Raw genomic sequence first — 20,556 nt, 5'->3', positions numbered from 1 at the left:
AACTGAAGCTCAATCTTGACAACACTAAGTCTACTTAGCAATTAAGATGCAAAATATAGAATAAAAGCAAGCAAAGAAGATATCTTTTCCCAGACTTTCATGGCTACTTTACCAGGTACTAGTCTGAGGCATATTTCTTGACTGCTTGTGTTTTTAATGTTGATTATTGATCCTAAAAGGCAGAAGTTATCTACATCTCTGATATTTTCATTGTCAATTCCAAGGTTAGTTGTTCTACATGTTTTTAATTTGAGCTTCTTTATATTTATATCATATTTTTAGTCCTGTTTGTTCACTGTGCTTCTTTTTATTACTAGAGCTTGGAGATCCTTTGCATTTTTACCTATCAGAAGGTTACTGACATTTCTTCTTCCAATTTTAAAACCATGCTCATCTTCTAATCTAGCTTCCCTTTATATATATTCAGCATATAGGTAGAATAAATAAACAGAGAATATACAGTCTTGTCACATCCCTTTGCCAACATAGAGCCAGTCCATTTTTCCATGTTTTCTCCATATTGTGTCTCCCTTCCTTCTACATAGGTTTCTCATTAGGGTATTGAGATGTACTAGTATTCCCATTTTCTAAGCATATTCCACAGATTGACATGATTGACACAATTAAACTTTCTCTAGTTAATGGAGCCCATACTGACATATTTCTTTTAGTATTCCTTGACTCTCTAATTTCACAGCAGTAATATTTTGCATTTCTCAGTCTTTTCTAAAGCCAGCTTGAACATCTGGCATCTCCCTTTCCAGTAGGGTTTTTATTTTGCCAGTTTGTAAAGTTAAGGATATTATACAATAGTTCGTAGGCTAAGTTCTTTTTGGTGCCAGATGGCGATACACACGTGCACAGGGATCACTTTGGTTGTTTGAACACAATTTTAGCTATGAGGAAATAATTAGAGTGGCAGAAATTCTAAGTCATTCTCCTGCTTCATTTTCCTAAGTCATAAAACCTTATTATCCGCAACATTTCCAATTTTGTCATGCCAGTCTCCAATGACAAACAGGACATCTTGTTTACATATTTAATTGATTTCAGACTGAACTTGCTCATAAAACTCAAAAGCCTCCTCTTCTTCTGTATCAGTAGCTGGAACATAAACATGATCATTATGTTAAATGATTGTCCACAAAGTCAATTGACTGCATTGTAGCCAAACACCGTTCTCAGTATATACTTCCTAACTATAAAAGCAATGCCACTTATTCTTTGGTTTTCATGTCCTTAGTAAATAATGTGATCTTTTCACTGAAAGTACTCCTAGTCCATCTGATGCCTAAGGTCAATTTGTAGACCTTTCATTTCACCTTTTACTGTGTTGGGCTTTCCTGTGTTCATGCTTCTTATGTTCCATGTTCCCAATGTAATTCTGTCTTTGTAGCTTTGGATTTTCTTTTCCTGTATATCAACATCAGCAACTAGATATCCCAGAGCTTTTTTTTTTTTTTAATTTTTAAACTTTTATTAATTTAAGAAACCACATAATACATTAGCCATGCATTAACACTATTTTGTACTTCAAAAGATCCTCAGCTCTTCCTCAGTAGTATATTAAAGCCCTCTGACCTATATTGTCAATTATTTTATATTTTCTATACAGGTGGTTTTCTCGGGAAAAATATAGGATTGGTTGCTTCTTCCAATGCAATATGAAGTGATGTTTTCAGTTGTCATTGTCACTGAAGTGATCATCTATCTCCAACATTTTTCTATATCGTTTCTGCCCAATATAGCTGCTATTTCTGCCCAATATTGCTTCAGCTGGGTGACTTCATGTTTTGGGTAACCCTGATGGGAAAATATACTCTTGACAAATACTCCCAGTATTCTTTGTTCATTCCTCCCAGATCTCCTCCTCCTACCATAATGAAGCAGCACAGCAGAACCTGAAGTACTATTACATATGAACTGACTATTATATTATTTCGTTACTTAATACAACTGTCCACACAATTCTGCAAACCAAAATTTGGAAGAGTATATAAATAGCCTTTATAATAATCCCAACAATATTTATACAACAATTTTGATACGCCAAATTCAGTCTTGCCATCCAAAGAAGCAATTTTAATACTACTAGTTTTTTAAAAAATGTGGCATTTTTATTTTCTTACAGCTACTTTATTAGAAAATTTGGTGACAGATTAGCCAAAGCCATATTAATGCATGTTTGTTAGTGCCTATATCTTTTATTGTATAACAATGTTTATACAACAATTTTGATATGCAAAATTCAGCCTTGCCATTCAAAGAAGCAATTTTAACACTACTAGTTTTTTAAAAAATGTGGCATTTTTATTTTCTTACAGCTACTTCATTAGAAAATTTGGTGACAGATTAGCCAAAGCCATATTAATGCATGTTTGTTAATGCCTATATCTTTTATTCTTCTACCGGTACAGCTGAAATTTCCCCATGTTGTCTGCATTTTTAAATACAATGGTATTTCAAATGAGAATACAATTATCTCCACATTCCTAAACTGTACAAAATTGCTCAATTGCAAACAAAATAGCAGCCAAAAAATAAATATCTCTCTTATGTTCTTACTTTACTGTGGGTTTTAACTAGTGAAAGCATTGTGCATTCAGTGATTGCCCTCATTGAAGTGTTATCATCATTATTTAGCATGCCATCAGCAGCCAAGCACAACCAGGCAAACCTGTGTTCAGATTTTAAAGCAGCTGAAATATAATTGTGGCAAAAGCAGATTCTGCCAAGCATTGAGTTTACTGTTAAGGTGCTGACATCACAGTGGCACATACATACTAGATGGCACAAGTAAATACATATATGTTTGTTCATATACATAGAGTAAATTTTATAATTCTAAAATGTTAAAACAAGGAAAGAATCAGATAATTCTACAATTCATCGTACAATGTCCAAAGTAAGATACTGAGATGAGAGGTGAGAAAGCCAGTTTGGTCTACAGGTTAAGGCACCAAACCAGAAACAAAAAAAAAACCTGCGAGTTCTAGTCCTGCCTTAGGCATGAAAGCCAACTGGGTTACTCCTCTCAGCCAGTTACTCTCTCTCAGCCCAACCCAACTTACAAACTTTTTGTGGGAAAAATAGGAGGGGGAAGGAATATTAGGTATGTTTGCTATCTTGAGTTATCTATAAAAATAATAAAAGTGGAATAAAAATACATAAGGCATAGATAATATAAATTCTACAAGGATAATTGTGCTGCCTAGAGACCATTTTTAAAATGACAACTCCCTCTTTTTACTAAAAAACCGAAACTGTATGATTACCGATGTGTATGATAGCAATGTATTCAGAAAATAACTATAGAGATCAGAGGTACGGCGGTGGTTTATGAGCTGTGCATTATGATGAATGCCTGAGCATTTCTAAACATTATCTATATGCAGACTATAATGTTAAACCTAGAATAACTCGGTTGTTTGTTTTTTTAAAAAAAATCTTACTAAGAATTTAAGTTCAGCCAGAGTACAGTAACTACTGTTGCCAAGAAATGCAGTTCTTTATGTTTTAGCCAGGTAAAGTCATTACAACTGGAGCGGCATATAAGCCAGAATAAATAAATACTGCACTCAAAGTTGCCTATTAAAATAATACCTTGCTGACCAAGGTCTTTGAGCAAGTCTTTCACATGTCAAAGCCTTTGCCTATGGTTTCACTAGGAAGCAATTCTCCTTGAGGCATTGAACAGGCCCCAAACAACAAAGAAGCAGTGATGTTTTCACTTCAAATAAAACTAAGAAAAGTTTCTTCCTCTTCTTATTCCACTATCATATTACTTATTAACCAGGATCCCCCCTCACCAAAACATTTTGAGGATTTAAAGTTCTTTGTGCAGACATCTGTAAAATAGAGGCATGCAAGAAGTCCACAATTCAATTGCTAGAGTCCATCTTTGGGGAGGTGTTTATAATTCGTAGATCATATTTCGACTGACGCGGTCAAGGAAGAGGGCCTTCTCTGCTGTTGTCTCTGAGGAAAGCCCTCAATCTCTTCACCTTCTGCAAAGGGGTCGAAACCTGGGTGTGCAGTTTTGCATAGGGACACATAGGGGGCCATAGGGCTGCTTGGTCCCATGAGAACTACTTTTCTCCCTGTATTAACAACTCCTAGTCTTCGGAACTTTTCATTTTTTGTAATTTTATAATGTTAATGTAATAACATTACAAAATGTTAATCCTAAATTATTCGATTTTAGAGAACTCATTGACAAAGAAATATATGAAATTATATTGTTCTTCCATGGTTAATTGGTGATTCCCACTTCAGGGGGGACAAAATCAGGAAGAAGAGAATTTACATTTGTTTATTATATTTAAACACCATTCTTGATGACTTTATCCATAAAAAAATAAACATTTAAAACCAATACATAATCATAAAACTGTAATCCCTTTCAAGTCCCTAACGACAGCTTTACCAAGGAAGCAACACAGAATCCCATTAGTCAGGTTTAAGGCAAGAAAAAGGGGTTAGGTTATAGAAGTGTAATTATATTCCAGTTCTCAGTTATTATTATGTACCTCGAAGTACTGTTATCTGTGAGCCATTTAAATTTCTTTCTTTCAATTATTTTAAGGGATGGACTAATTCTTAAGAGGAGCCTAGACATGGTCTTATGAAGTTATCTGGAATGAGCCCGAGTCTTCCAGACTGTGAGTTTGGTCATCTACCTATTAGATTCAGGTCCCTCTTGAGTTGTTAACCCTGCTCAGCAAAGAACGTATCATTGATTCCATGCAGTGGTGTTAGCTTCATTGAGTGATGGGGTGGTTTCTTCTGCCTTGAAGAAGATGGTGGTGCACTGTCTCCTCAGGAAGCCATACTTGGGTCTAGTGATTTTGAATAATAGTCAACACATCTCCAACTTTCCCTTTTTAGGAAGATCAATTGATAAAGTGGTTGGACAGCTATTTCAGGGGATCCTAAAGGAAATGTATCATCATTTCACTCAAATGTTAGGCCAGGATCCAGTACTGGAGATAGCATTGGTAGTACTTGATGACTTCTGTCAGTCAGGATGGGGATGGGGTGTCCAGCTTTGTGCTCCTTGATGTCACAATGACTTTTATACCAATCATGGATCAGCTGCAGGGTTGGAAGTTGGGAGCAGTTATATTCTAGTGGTTCTCTCCATTTCTCAGTGACTGTTTTCAGTTGATGTTTGGCAGGGGGATGGCTAGTACACTTAGTCCTTTAAGTGCACAGTACCTCAGGGCTCTACACTCTCTTCTTCCTGATTAATATCTACAGGAAATCACATCTATCAGTTCAGGATCCACTATCACCAATATACAAATGATGCCCAGTTGTACATCTTGACCCTGGGCCAGCCAAGTGATACTGTTGATGTCCAATCTTAGAATCCAGAAGCTGCATGGATTGGGATGGAGAGAAATAAATTCAGGCTCAATCCTACTATAAATAAGTGGCTGTGGATTTTTTTACCACCATCCTGCCCCCCCCCCCCATCTGAGGACTTTCTATCATTAGTCTTAGATGGAGTTGCATTTCCCACTCAAAACTATACAATCTATGGGTCATCTTGGACTCACTTCTCTTGCTGAAGGAACAGGTGATAGCCGTGCCAAAAGGGCCTTTGATCAGCTATACCTGCTGTATCAGTCGTAGCTGTTCCTAAGTTAGAAGGTCACTCAAGTTCTAGTCACCTTTCAGTTGGACTATTGAAAAGCAATCTATATGGGGCCAGGGTCACTTATTCCAAATAAAATCATAACTGTCACACTAACTGAAGCTGAGTAATGATTGTCTGCCTATCAGTAACTAGGAATCTAGAAGGATATCTTAGTTACATACCTGCTCTCTTTCTGGGGAGTGTCAACTCATTCTGTATTATCAGTGGAGCTGACAGAAAGCCCTTCCGAACAATGAAAAATTCATTTTTTCCACAGTTCAATCTCAAGTTTGTTCCCCTCACCCAGTCCTCAACATCTTCTAAATTATGTCAAGACTTGTACAACTCCAGCTTGTCTGGAGTGGGAATATAAATCTGTATATCATCTGCATCCGGATACCTTATACTAACAGATAATTTCTCCCAGCAAATTCAAATATATTAAACAGCATGAGGGAAAACACTGACTCCTGTTGCACATCAAATTAATGCTCACTGGGCTGACTCCTTTTCTTCTATCATCCCAGCTAAACTGCTCACATAGGGCACTGCAACAAACTACCCTCATTTCCAACCCAAGGAGGCTACTATGGCCAATGGTATAAATCAGGGGTGTCAAACCCGCGGCCTATAAGCCAGATTCATCACACACTAGCCATGCCCACCCCCATTTTAGCAAAGGGGGGGGAAGTTGTGATACATCACATGATGACAACGTGTCGTCACGAATTTGACACCCCTGGTATAAACTATTGCTGCTGAGAAGCCCAATAAGACCAGGAGAAGTATCTCAATGACTTCTAGGCCTTGAAAATGGTTATCCACCAGAGCAATCAATGCTAATTTATGTCCAGATCTCAATTCAGACTGAAATTATTCAGCTAGTCTTCCAGCGCATTCTATAAAGACTCCCTATCAGTTTAGCAATGGCTTTCTTAATAAAAGGGAAGACTGGGGAAAGGGCAAGTTCAAAACAGCTAAGTTTTTTTGAAAATGTGGCACAATAGTCTCTCTTTTAAGGCAGACAATAAAGATGCCTGTCTTTTTCAAAAAAGCAATCTTAAACAAAGCTGATGGACAACATGACAAAATAAGAAAGGAGAAGTATGAATGCTTTACTCCTCTTCCAGCCATGGTATAGGTTCAAATAAAAATTCATTCCCATGTTCAGGCAGATTACAACCCACGCTGCCTCACAGACTGTTACCGTATTCCATCCTAGAAGAAAGCACTGACAGATTATTGGCATACTGTTACCAAGTAATTTATAAAGGTGTAAAATATATGTAACCATCAAGTTTAATGCAAAGGAATCTTTGTTCCTTTATGTGAAGATACATATGCAGTAATATGTGGAAAACAGATTAGATCAATTGTGTTAGTCCTTACTTGCTGAGGACCTATTTGGGTAAGAGAAAGCTAGGAATTATGTGACAGCACTGGGCAGGAATATAGTTAATAGGCTTCATTACAGTACTTCATTACAGTACCAGATACTACTGAAAGAAATGAGATTCTAAGCAGTTCTAAGAATTGTTTCATGTGATTTCCAGGACACAGAGTATGGATGGAATGTTTACAACTAGGTTTCTTAGCTGTTGATAGTTCTATAGCTTTGTGACTAGCAGATCTTGTTGAGAGCAGTAGTTATAGCAGTAGAATAAAAAGTGTCTGAAGCCATTTCTTTACTATAACCTAACTTATGCTACCTAAACCATTATATTTTCTGAAAACAAACAACTGAGCAAAAATCTGTTAATTGCCTGGTGAGTGCCATAACAATCTTTGGCAAGTTCTGTTTGCAGAAAAGTAGAACAAAGCCATGGATATTGAGGGAACAATGGAAGTAGTGTGGTAACCTAATAATCAAGAGGAAATTCTTATCCATCATTGCCTGATTTGAGTTTCATGATGAATTGGCCATTAAATAATGAAGAAGTTGCATATATTTTATCATTAAGGGTGAAGAACTAGGTCAATTAAAATTACATGAAATGAGTTTTCCCCATTTTTTTTTCCAGAAACAGAACCCTATAAAACTGGCAAGCTACAGAAAGTAAGTCTGATATTTTTTTTATTTGAACTCTCCTAGATATTTTGAAGCTAAACTGTCCCCCCTCTTTTAATATGTTAATAGGAACACCAATTCCTGGGGGCGGGAGATATATGTGTGCATATATAAAAGACATTATTATTTAGTGCCTTTCTACAGCATTGAGAGAAAGTCAACCACCCACTTCCTTCCTTGACAAAGAGAACATAGTTTTTCTCCATCAATGTCAAGAATAGACACTGTAAATTCAGTTGTTCTAATCTCCAGACATCTATCAGCAATAGGGTGGGACCGTCTGAATTAGTATTTCTATGAAACCAGAGGCTGGACATTTCTTAAAGCACTCAATGATTTCATCAGCCATTTGTTCATACTTTTCCCCATGGGGACCAAGTTGCTGTTTTCTCCAAGCCATCTATCTATTATATTATACTCTGCGTAAACACAAATTATGTTTGTTAGAAAATTAAACATAATATTAATAATGATATACGTCTATGTCTCCATAATCACTTTTATGTTAAAGAAATACTCCAGCAAAAGGAAGAAAGTAATAGCAGGATGCTAAATCTTACTTTTCTATTATTCTGAGCTTTTCAGAAGACTAAGCTTCCTGCAGAATTTCCAGTAAAAGTTTAGCCCTATTTGAAATATGTGGAGGTTTAGCCAAGAAATTCAGCTCTGGGTCTAACTCACAATACTAACTTAGTTCATTTCAGCTGTAAAATAGTTTGTCACACAGTCAGCCAAACGTTTAGACTAGGTTTGGAGTTTTTAATCTACCTATCAAGTCCTTCCCAGTGACCTGGGATAGACAGACGTTGTTTGAAAGTGTTAAAGGTATCATCACAGGATGAAAGCTGTTCCAAGTAAAGCTTCCTTTTGCAATTGATTGATGTGAATTTTGTCAGTGCCAATGGTGTTCAAGTAGTGCTCCACGTGTTTTGGGATTGTAACTCAGGCACCTATTACTATTAGTACAATCTTTGCTTTCTTTGCAATAGTTTTTCAACTTTTATTTGCAAGTCCTTGTATTTGTTACTTTCTCCAGTTCTTTCTCTCTTCTTCTGCTGTTTCCAGGTACTGCCATGTCCACCATGCAGACTTTGGTAAAGAAGAGGTAGTCATGTTACCTTCACAACAGTCATCTGATTGCACGATCAGTTTGAAGCCAGGAGGCCAAATTCTAGCAAAGAAATCGTATTTCATGTCTAGATACAATTTAGCCATTCTCAAGAAATATTTGCATACCAATATCAAAAAAGGATTTATTACCCTTCCAACTCACCAGCGCTGGCAGCCAAAAACAAGGAAAAACACCAACCACTCTAAAGGATGATTCTAATTCATGATTATAAAGATCTAAACAGGTTAAAAATTAGAAGCTATCATCCACTCCCCCTTATCTCAGGTCTTTTAGATCAGCTACAAAAAACACAGATCTTTATAAAACTAGACTTCAGGAGTGCTCAAACAGAATGAAAAAAAGGACATGAATATTTAATAACCTTCAATACAAGATGCGGTAAGTTTGAATACACAGCGATACCTTTCAGTCTGGTTAACTATGGAGCTGCTTTTTTTCTAGATCTAATATTTTCAAAAATGGTACTGTACTAATATGTACTTAGATGACATATTAGTTTATTCTGAAGATCCCCTCTTGTATGTCACCCATGTCAGAAATGTATTGCAAAAATTACAGGACAATAAACTTTGCCAAACTAGAAAAATGCACTTTTGATTTGCCTCAATTGTACTATTTGAGCTACAGAATCTCCACAGAAGGATACAGGTATATCCATCAAAGCTACAGACTATTCTATCATGGCACCTTCTCCCTCCCCCATAATGTGAAAGATGTCCAGCACTTTCTGGGCTTTGCTAACTTCTATAGGAAAGTTATCCCTAATTTTGCTGACTGTGTAAAACCATTGTCCCAGCTCCTAAGATAGGATTGAACCCAAGAGTAATTGGCTGACAGCTGGAAACTGGATGAAAGTTGTCCAGTAGAATTGGATCTAGTGATGGTTTCCTGAGAAGGGGCAAACCAACACTTTCTCAATAAACGAAGGGAATCCGCTTTTCTTATAATCCGTTCCTAATTACCCTTTCCCATATTAAGATCCCTGCACATCCAAGGGAACCTTATATTATATCATGCAAGCTTACCCGTTCTACTTGTCCTTCTTTATGTTTCATCTTGTAAACCTTGAGTTTTGGCAGACATTCCTCTGTATAATTCTTCTCTTCCATTCCATGGAGAAGTATCCCATGAAATGCCAGTCTGCAAGTATTTGCATGAATATCAGTGTCCAATTTTGAGCCAATTACAAGACAAAATTTAGGACAGGTAACTGGTTTTTCAAATTCAAGTAAAGCCCACTGTTGTTTTGGGACCTGTCTTTCTTCAACTTGGCCATTTTCCTTGTTTTCTTCGGAGGACTTTGAATCATTGGAAAGGTATTCCTCCTCATAAAGGTATTCCTTTTCAAAATCAAAATAATTTTCCAGAGGCTCTTTACTGAAGTCATCAGGAGTTGGGCTGAAGAACATCACTCTTCCCATAACAGTCTCATGGCCAACTGTAATATGAAACTTCGCCTTGGTTTGAAGAGTCCCTCGAAAATATGGGATTTTCTTTATAGAGATAATGGCAGCATGGATCGTCTGGAGAGATTCAGGTGTACAAATGAGGCCTCGTTCCAACAGCTTTGGATCAAACTGGGTTACACAAATTCCAACCCTATCCCCTTGCATGGCATAAGTTACTGGTGTATGAAACATCTGCATTGACTTTACTTTCTTTGTCACCTATTTATGGGAAAAAGTATAACAAAAATAACCTGTTAGCATTTTTCTTGTATTTTAAAATAGTAATTTAAAATATTTGTACTCTATGCATATACTTTTACAATAGTAAGATATTATTTTTGCTGTTTTATAACACTCATTAATTATCCAGAAAATGTATCTTAAATTACCTAAAAGAATGCTTAATTTTTTAATTCAAGAAAATAGTATCAACCCTTATTCTTTTGAATTTAATAACTTCCATAGTAGCCAAAATTATGCAGATGAGTTTGAACCAGCATAAATAATTAGCCCATTTATTTTTTTAAAAAAGGCAAATGAGTTAAATAGTTTAAAACACTATCTTTTCTGTTCATTTCCCCTACACATTTGCTGCTGCTTCTTAAGCAGGCTGTGTTATCTCCAATGGTAAGTATTTTCCCTTTCTGATTGTTCTGTGATAGCATATCTCAGTGTATTAAGACAATGTATATACATGTTTTTTTTTAAAATTCATACAGTAATGTAAGACATTAATTTTTTTAAAAAGAATTAATGATTTCTAAAGAATAATCTTTTCATTTATTTTATATAGTTTCCAATCCTTTTTATCACATTTGGTCTTTTCCCTAAATCTGTCAAATAATAATGAAATATATTGCATAATGTGTAAAAAATACTTTATAATCTCATTTTCATTGACTTGTAAAGAATAAACATAAATATGATTTAGTGATTTCAGGACTATTTTATGATTATGAACTACATTCTATTGTATATGATTACTGTTATTATCTGGTTATGACTCTAATCTTTCCATAATATATGAGACAGTGTAACACCACACACAAAAATAAAGTTTGGTGCTAATACACTTGGAATCTTCTTAGTTATTCTATTTCAGAAACATCTTAGAATAGAAACAGTAGCAGGAAAATAAGCTTTTTAAAACTATCAAAGTTGGTTCAGCTTGATTAAGACAAACCAGTTGGTTTAATATGGTTTGATTCTCTTTTCTTTTTTTCTACATTTATTCTTTAAGCCAGGGATGGGCAAAAGAGAAATTTCTATCTACTGGTAGGTCCCTAGATGATGTGCAATAAACTGCAAAATTTCTGACATCCAATTATCCAGCAATAGCAAGAACTAAGGAGATTTACTTGACTAAATTATGTTGCAGGAAAGGATTCTGAAGGGGTAATGGGATTAATTGCGACAAAATTGTAAATGGAATGTATGCAAAAAGACTTATAATCTTAGTTCTGGTACCAATCACACTTCCCTCAATTGAGCATGTTGCCAGAAACAAAGTTTCCTTAATTCTTAGTACTTGTTTATCCTCCTGAATTCCTATTTTGTACTCCATTTGTTGGGCAGCAGTTTAAAAAGTTTATAATCCTGAAAACTGACTACTCCAACCTTAAGAGTTATAATTCATCTGTGATCAATTTCCCCTCCCTCTGTGCTAACTATTCTCTGAAGTAGCCTTTAATACCTTTGGAGAATGTCTAGGGAATACAGAGTCTGTAGAGGGAAAGAGGAAGAGGGGAGACAGATGGAGGGAGGGAGGGAGTGGGGAGGGGAGAGAGAGAGAGAGAGAGAGAGAGAGAGAGAGAGAGAGAGGGAACACTTAATATCATGTCCTTCCCTCTTCAGCTAATGCTAGTTGCTTTTTCCGCTAGCACAGTGACCACAACTCAATATTTTTTTCATTCATTCATTACCCATGCATATTGCACTCATCTTTATAACCCTGAAAAATCTTTAAAATGTAGCATTTTGCAGGAACTCAAAAGATTCAATGTGTTTTCACATTATGAAACTTTTTTAAAAAAATATAGAACACATCTCTTTTCTAAAAAAAAATTACAGTCTGTATCAAAAAAATTCAGTATATTTAAAATGAAGTATCTTGTATAGATAATAATTCCAAGTTTGAAATTCTATCTCTCCATATGATTTATAAGCCATAAACGTAAGAGGATGTGAAATATACAAATACTATGGATACGAAAATCATAGCCATTAAAAATTAATAAAAAATGAACCGTGTAAGTCCAAAAACAAACATCAGACTACACTTCTAGAAGAAATTATTACCGTATTTTTTGGAGTATAAGACACACTTTCCTCCCCCCCTAAAAGAGACTGAAAATTTGGGTGCATCTTATACTCGGGCTTCAGGCCTGGATACAGCACGGAAACGGCATTGGTTGCATTGGTTGATGATCTCTGGAGGGCTCGGGACAGGGGTTGCTCCTCTGTCCTGGTCCTATTAGACCTCTCAGCGGCTTTTGATACCATCGACCATGGTATCATGCTGCATCGGTTGGAAGAGTTAGGGGTGGGGGGCACCGTGTTGTGGTGGTTCTCCTTTCTCTCTGACCGGTCGCAGTCTGTGTTGACAGGGGGGCAGAGGTCAACCCCGAGGCCCCTTGTATGTGGGGTGCCACAGGGGTCGATCCTCTCGCCCCTTCTATTCAACATTTATGTGAAGCCGCTGGGTGAGATCATCTGTGGTTTCGGGGTGAAGTACCATCAGTACGCTGATGATACTCAGCTGTACATCTTCACCCCTGATCACCCCAATGATGCCCTTGAAGTGATGTCCCGGTGCCTGGAGGCTGTACGGATCTGGATGGGGAGAAACAGACTCAGACTCAACCCATCCAAGACCAAGTGGCTGTGGTTTCCGACATCCCGATATAGTCAGTTGGTGCCATCACTGACTATTGGGGGCGAGTCGTTGGCCCCCACAGAGAGGGCTTGCAACTTGGGTGTCCTCCTGGACTCACGGCTGTCTTTAGAAGAGCATTTGAAGGCTGTGGCTGGGAGGACTTTTTATCAGGTTCGCCTGATTCACCAGTTGCGTCCCTTTCTGGATCGGGACTCATTACGTACAGTCACTCATGCCCTCGTCACTTCCCACCTGGACTACTGTAATGCTCTCTACATGGGGCTCCCCTTGAGGAGCACCCGGAGGCTCCAGCTGGTCCAGAATGTGGCCGTGCAGATGGTTACGGAAGCGACATGGCGTTCCCATGTGACTCCCCTCCTGCGCGAGCTGTACTGGCTCCCGGTGGTCTTCCAGGTGCGCTTCAAGGTTTTGGTTACCACCTTTAGAGCGCTCCATGGCTTAGGACCGGGGTACCTACAAGACCACCTTCTGCCACCAGTAGCCTCTCATCGACCAGTACGCTCCCATAGAGAGGGTCTTCTCAGGGTGCTGTTGGTCAAACAATGTCGACTGGCAGCCCCCAGAGGGAGACCCTTCTCTGTGGGGGCACCTGCCATCTGGAACGAGCTCCCCCCGGAGATACAGAGGATCCCGGATTTGCGCACTTTCCGCCGTGCCCTCAAAACATTCTTATTCTAGCAGGCTGGTCTGGTCTAACCTCCCTTTTAATTGCTTTTAAATTTGTTTTATAAATTGGGGTGTTTTAAATTTGTTTTGGGCCAAAGTATTTAATGTATTTTTAAATGGCTTTTTAACGTTTGTACTATGTGTATTTTATCTTTTGGCTGTTCACCACCCTGAGTCCTTCGGGAGTAGGGCGGTATATAAATTTAATTAATAATAATAATAATAATAATACTCCGAATGTAGTTTTTTTGAAGCTTTTTTTCAGCCCTAATGAGGCGCTAACGAATGAAGCGATATTCCGAGATTTGCCTGCTCCCTCTAAATCTCAGCTGTGCTTTAGCAGCTTTTTTTCAGCCCTAACGAAGCACTAGCGAGTGAAGCGATCTCCGTGCTTTGCCTGCTTTTCTCATTGCTGTTCCCTCTCAGCTGTGCTTTAGAAGCTGTTTTTTATCCCCAAGCAGGGGATAAAAAGTGTGTGCACGCTTAAAACTATCAAACTAATGTGTTAAAGCTGACCAGACTAAGGATGCTAGCCAGATGAATACCTGGTAGGCAGATTTTTTTCCACATATTTTCCTCCCCAAAAACTAAGCTGCATCTTCTACTCCAGTGTGTCTTATTGTTGTGACTCCGACCCCCGAGCCCCTCTTATCGGAGGGAGAAGACTCCAAAAGTGAAGGAGAGGAGTTGGCAAGGCCTCCCTCTCCAGGACCCTCCTCTCTGGCAATGCCTCAGGTGTCTTCCGAAGGAGAAGAGATAGGCCAGGAGCCAGGCACTTCCGAACAGCCGCAGTTAGACAGCGACAGAGATAAATCTTGGCTGGATCCCCGACAGCATCGGAAAGACAAGCGCGTGCAGCAGGGAAGGAGGCGTGCCAGAGATTAAGCTGAGTCACTGGACCACACCCCACAGGGGATAAAAGGGGGTGTGGTGGCCATTCAGGCTTTGTGATGGACAAAACTGAAAGCCGCCCTGAGTCTCCGGAGAAGGGCGGCATATAAATCAAATTAAAAAAAAAAAAAAAAGCTAGCAAGTCATTCTGCATTTCTGGAACTTCGTTATATGCTCTGCTTGGATTGATTTTTGGACTGGACTTGACTATTCTTTGGCTTTTGTGGACTTACTTTGATGTTTTTGGTCGGAGGAGATAAACCTCCCTTTGTAAGTAAAAACTTTTGGCAAGCAGCCACTGGGTTGCTGCCAATTCTGTTATCAAACGAAATTCTTGTCTGCTGGTTTATTTTAACTCTTGGTCGACTGCTGGTGTGCGTGTGTGAGACGGGGACACAACACTTATACTCCGAAAAATACAGTAGCTGAATTTATACTATTGCATTATCATGGCACAGAAGCCAAACAGAAATTTAGAGAGGAATTTATTACTGGCAACTAGGTATAATACTACTTTTAAAATTTCAATTAACTAGCATACCATACATAAAATCTCTCGTTCTGCCTTTCTCTGGTGTTCTTAGTTTTCGCTGAAAAGTCTCTTTATAAAAAATAAAATTTAAAAACTTGATTCCCCCATCAAGTCTAAAGTAAATCATTCCAGAGCTTGTCTATTTAATTTTGCATATACAGAAATACTTCTATCTGCATTAAACTTTCAGAAGTCTCCACAAAAGAGAAAATAGTTCTTCTACGAGCAACTGCCAATATATTCGTTGGATGTTTACAATGTTTCAATATTCCTTTCAAGTAAATTAATACTTTTAAAAAGATTCAGTGTATTTTATAAAAGAAAATCAGGGGCATCTAATAGTGCAGGGGTGTCAAACTGAAGGCCCGGGGGCCAGATGCGGCCCATGGTGTGCTTAGATCTGGCCCTTGGGGCCACCCTGGAAACAGCAAAGGATTGGATCGCAGTGCCTCTACCAGCAAAAACGGAGCTTGGGAGGGCATGCCAGGGTGGGTGTGGCCAACTCAACCTCATTCATATCAGGGGCACCTGTGGTGGTCCAAGCGCTCAGCCAATAAACATGGGCTCCGAAGCTCCATTTTTGCTGGCAGAGGGTTGCAGAAGGCTGTCAGAGTCGAAAATGGAGCTCGGGAGCCCATTTTCACTGGCAGAGTGCTTGCCCCACCACAGGCGCCCCTGATACATGTGAGGTTGAGTGGCTACGCCCCCCTGTCCCCCCAAGGTCAAACATAACCCTGGTGCAGCCTTCAATGAAATCTAGTTTGACACCCTTGCAATAGTGGAGACTGTGCACATAGTATTTGCATATCGCTCCACAGTCAGTGGAATGGCGTACATAGTTTTTAAAGGCTGATTTATCCTAAGAATTCTATGATATGAACTGAGCAATAAAACTAATTCTGAGCAATAAAACTAGTCCTGAGAAAGCCCAGAAAGTTTTCTGAATTAACTTTAACCTTTGGAAAACTAAGCTTCCTCATCTCCATGATTTATATATCATCTAGGATCTAAAAATCAATAGAGCTATCTTGAATAAGGAGCTAATTTCCCTTTCTCAAGAATGAATAATAACATAGCTAAACATAAATGCATATTTATAAATGCCACAAAACCATCGGTCATCACAATGTCTGGATTTCAACTACTTCCACCCTACCTGCCTTCCTAATTTTATGTCACTCAAATATATTGTCAAATGGCATGTCTGGCATCAATTTTGGGCAACAACTTCAGCAGAAAATTACTCTGTCTATCCAAAACCAATCATATTCTGAGTTCATCAGAATCAATGAAGTAATATCTTTAAATTTTGCAACAAACAGTGCCAGAATAGTAAACTGCTCAGAGAGGCTTCATGTGAACAGGGGTAGGGAAGGGGGGGTGGCATCTTGTAATGCCTGAAAATAAATCAGGAAAGAATGTTTAATATTTTTATCTTCATGATCACATTAATATTTCTAAGAATGATGTAGAGGTTTGTGAAACTGCTTTGGTGGAGGAGGAGGAGGACTGGGAAGTCCATGTGTTCATACACAGATAAAAAATGCAAAAAGGAGAGATAAATTAAAAGCACCCAAACTGTTCAGGCCCTTAAGATAAACAAATGTGTTCAATATAAGAAAAGAACCTGTTATTTGAAGACCAAAGGAAAAGCTCACTAAGATTTTCAAAGCAGTTTAACTAATAGAAAACAGCATACAAAACCTCACTAATGGATTTTTTTTCTGATACAATGAAGCTTCTTTTCCTTTATTTATCAAACTTTCATTAAGTTATCAGTACTCCATATGCTATAGCTCTTAGGTTTTCAGATAAGAGTCCAAGCATCCTCCTACCTCCAGTGCTGTCACTGCATCTTATTGTTACAAGATATAAACACAACCAGCCCTTTCTGATAAGTAGAATCACAGCAAATTCAGCTAACTAGTAATTATAAAGTAAGAAACAAAAAAACCCAAAACAAAACACTGTAGTTTAAGTGTTAAACAAGTTTATACCATTTATTCTACAGTTTCAATTCATCCATCCACCCATCCATCCATCCATCTGTCAGTCCGTCCTTCCGTCCATCCATCCATCCATCCATCCATCTATTGCTTACTTTAATCAAGTTATTAACATCTAGCCCAATTTAAATGGGAAGGCTGCCATCTGTTTAAGTGAGACATAGATTACATACAACAGACATAAAATGGAGTGGACACACAGGGACAAAAGAAAAATACACTCTTAACTTTCTTTGTTTTCTAAGTGGAATCTTTTCTCTTTAGACAAGAGAGAAAAAAGAGACTGCTTAAGAGAAGAGAGAGACTGCTAAAAATGAAAAAGAACATCAGATCTGTCTAAAGATGTTTGCTGCCAATCACAGATTCTGTCCAAAGAAATATTTTAACATCTCTTTGTCAGAAAATGGAAAAAATTCAGATCATTATTCAGATCAACAATAATCCAAAATTATAAGCATGGAATATTATTGCCGTTCCAATACTTTAGAGAAAATCTTTTTGCTGACTCCTTAATCAGTGTATTCATAATTCTTCCTATATTTAAAATATTTTATATAAAATTCAGAAGTATCTTCACATCATATTAATCTTTTAACACTATGTTTATAAAATACGATTGATAAACAGAACTAGGCAACAATTGGACAAGACCATATCATATAGATTGTTGTGAGCTAAATAGAATTGTTAAATACATCATTATACTTATTCTGTATAAATAAATAAGTCATGTAATTATATTTATTTACAAGATTTATAGCTGCCTGCAAATACCATAAATTAAACCATTTTACATTGCCAATATAAACAGCATACTTTGGAGAGGTCAGGAATTGTGAAAAACGGTATTTTGTCCAATTAATCTCAGTTTAAGATAAGAAACATAATACTGCAAGAATAAGAATTTAATATTCTTTATTTGATAATATGAGATATTGAAAATCTTTAATCCAGAATTCTTATAAATAACTAATATATGCTTTAAAATATTCTATAATTGTCTATATTACAGATTTGGAATTACCCAAAACTCATTCTGATACTAACAGTAAAGGGGCGTTGGTCCTACCTGATACGCTCCTTCTCGTTGAGTGGAGACAGCAGCCAGGATGGGTAGCAGCAGCCAATCAGCATGAAGGACTGGGTCTATCAATAATATTAAGTCCCGCCCTTGTTGCCGGGCAGACCCGCTTTAGGCGAAGGACTGAAGAGATAGACTCGGCGTGTGGGAGACGAAGAACCAAGGTCCAGAAGAAAAAACAAGAGGGGAGCACCACCAGACTGGCAAACAACAAAGGGAGGGTCTGGCTGCTGTCTCCACTCAACGAGAAGGAGCGTATCAGGTAGGACCAACGCCCCTTCTCCATTGAGAGTGGAGACAGCAGCCAGGATGGGACATACCCCAGTTCACTGTCCCGAAGGAAGGGCGGGGCCAGACTGGTGAGAAACATCCTCCCCCGCAACCACCTGTTGCAACACCTGTCTACCAAACGCAGCCTCAGCGGAAGCAAATGTATCGATCTTGTAGTGCCGAATGAATGGGATAGGCGAAGACCACGTAGCCGCCCGGCATATTTCTAACAGCGAAGCTTGAGTAGACCAGGCCGCCGACGTGGACGCGCTGCGAGTGGAGTGTGCTGTTACATGAGCCGGTCGCGGGAGAGAGCGGAAGTCGTAGGCCGATGCGATGGTTTGCCGGATCCAACGGCCAATTGTAGATGCTGACACACGAAGACCCAGAGAAACGGGTAAGAAGGATACAAACAAGGCCTCCGAACGGCGGACCCCAGCCGTTCTCTTCAGGTAAATACGCAGTGCCCGCCGAACGTCTAAGGTGTGCCAACGACGTTCCCGAGGATGAGATGGTCTGGGGCAGAAATTAGGAAGTATGAGTTCCTGGGACCGATGAAACACTGAGTTGACCTTCGGAAGGAAGGTGGGATCCAGACGAAGCACCACACGGTCAGCATGAAAAACACACAGATCCGAGCGAATTGACAAGGCGGCTATCTCCGAGATACGTCGGGCCGAAGTTATGGCCACTAGGAAAGCGACCTTGCAGGATAACAACCGGAGGCTAGTTGTCCGCAACGGTTCATAAGGAGGGCCCATAAGAGAGTTCAACACCAACGGCAAGTCCCAGGTTGGATAGCGATGCAAAACCGGGGGAGATATGTTAGCAGCACCCCGGAGGAATCGTCGAATCAGAGGATGCTGTGCCAAGGATGAGAGAGAACCACAGCGAAGAACAGAAGAGATAGCCGCCACCTGGCGTCTCAAGGTATTAGGAGAAAGGCCCTCCGAGAAACCCTTCCGAAGGAACACCAACACGTCCACAATAGATGCTTGAAGGGGTGAAACATCACCACTGGCACAATAAGAGCAGAAAGCCCGCCAGGTAGCCGAGTAAATCCGGTTAGTCGAAGGGCGACGAGAGGCTTGGATAATCTGGATCACATCGCCAGGAATGTTTGCGGCACTCAGACATTGCCGCTCAACCGCCAAGCGGTCAAACTGAGCCAAGGTAGGTCTGGATGAAATACGGCGCCCTGAGAGAGGACGTCCTGATCGGATGGGAGACGCCAAGGCGGGGCGATCGAAAGAGACACAAGGTCCGCAAACCAAGGCCTCCGAGGCCAGTGAGGGGCCAACAATATTACCTCCGCCCGCTCTGCCAATATCTTCCTTGGGAATCAGAGAGGTCGGAGGGAAGGCATACAATAGGCCCCGAGGCCAAGGGGATCGCAGGGCATCGGCGGCAACGGCTTGAGGTTCTGGGTAACGGGCGATGAAGAGAGGAAGTTGGGCATTCAGATGCGTGGCGAAGAGGTCGATCACAGGAGAGCCGAACCGAAGAACCAGAGCTCGAAAAATGCGGGGATGAAGCCGCCACTCCGCAGCATCGACTTGTTGACGGCTCAGCCAGTCCGCCTGAGTATTGTTGATCCCTGAAATGTACTCTGCACGAAGAGAGCTGAGATGACGTTCCGCCCAGAGACCTATCGCCAGAGCTACGGACAGCAGGGACTTCGACCTGGTTCCTCCTAGTTTGTTGAGGTGCGCCTTTGCAGTGACGTTGTCCGTGAGGACCAGCACGTGTGCCCCGGTTACCAGGTGGCTGAATGCCCGGAGGGCCAGGAAGACGGCCCGCAGTTCCAGCCAGTTGATCGGACGGGAAACGTCCCGACCCGTCCAGGTTCCTTGAGCTATCCGCCCTTGACAATGAGCCCCCCAACCGTGGAGACTGGCGTCCGAGGTGATCACCACCCGTTGAGG

At 39.6% G+C, this 20,556-nt stretch overlaps 1 protein-coding gene across 2 annotated transcripts in view; it reads right to left on the bottom strand.

The window, feature by feature from the left end:
• The window catches only part of EEFSEC (eukaryotic elongation factor, selenocysteine-tRNA specific), a 172,946-nt gene that overhangs the window by 72,298 nt on the left and 80,092 nt on the right, over positions 1-20,556 (bottom strand). For both annotated transcript variants that reach the window (XM_070933612.1, XM_070933613.1), the window contains exon 5: positions 9,867-10,508. In XM_070933612.1, the coding sequence (XP_070789713.1) occupies positions 9,867-10,508 (642 nt within the window). The remainder of the gene's footprint in view (positions 1-9,866; positions 10,509-20,556) is intronic.

The sequence above is a fragment of the Pituophis catenifer genome, unplaced genomic scaffold (assembly GCF_029215685.1).
Source record: "Pituophis catenifer annectens isolate HBS135680 unplaced genomic scaffold, rPitCat1.0.hap2 SCAF_2, whole genome shotgun sequence".
In the NCBI taxonomy this organism is placed as follows: Eukaryota; Metazoa; Chordata; class Lepidosauria; order Squamata; family Colubridae; genus Pituophis; species Pituophis catenifer.
Note: the sequence above shows the minus strand (reverse complement) of the source record. Positions and strands in the feature narration are given on the sequence as shown.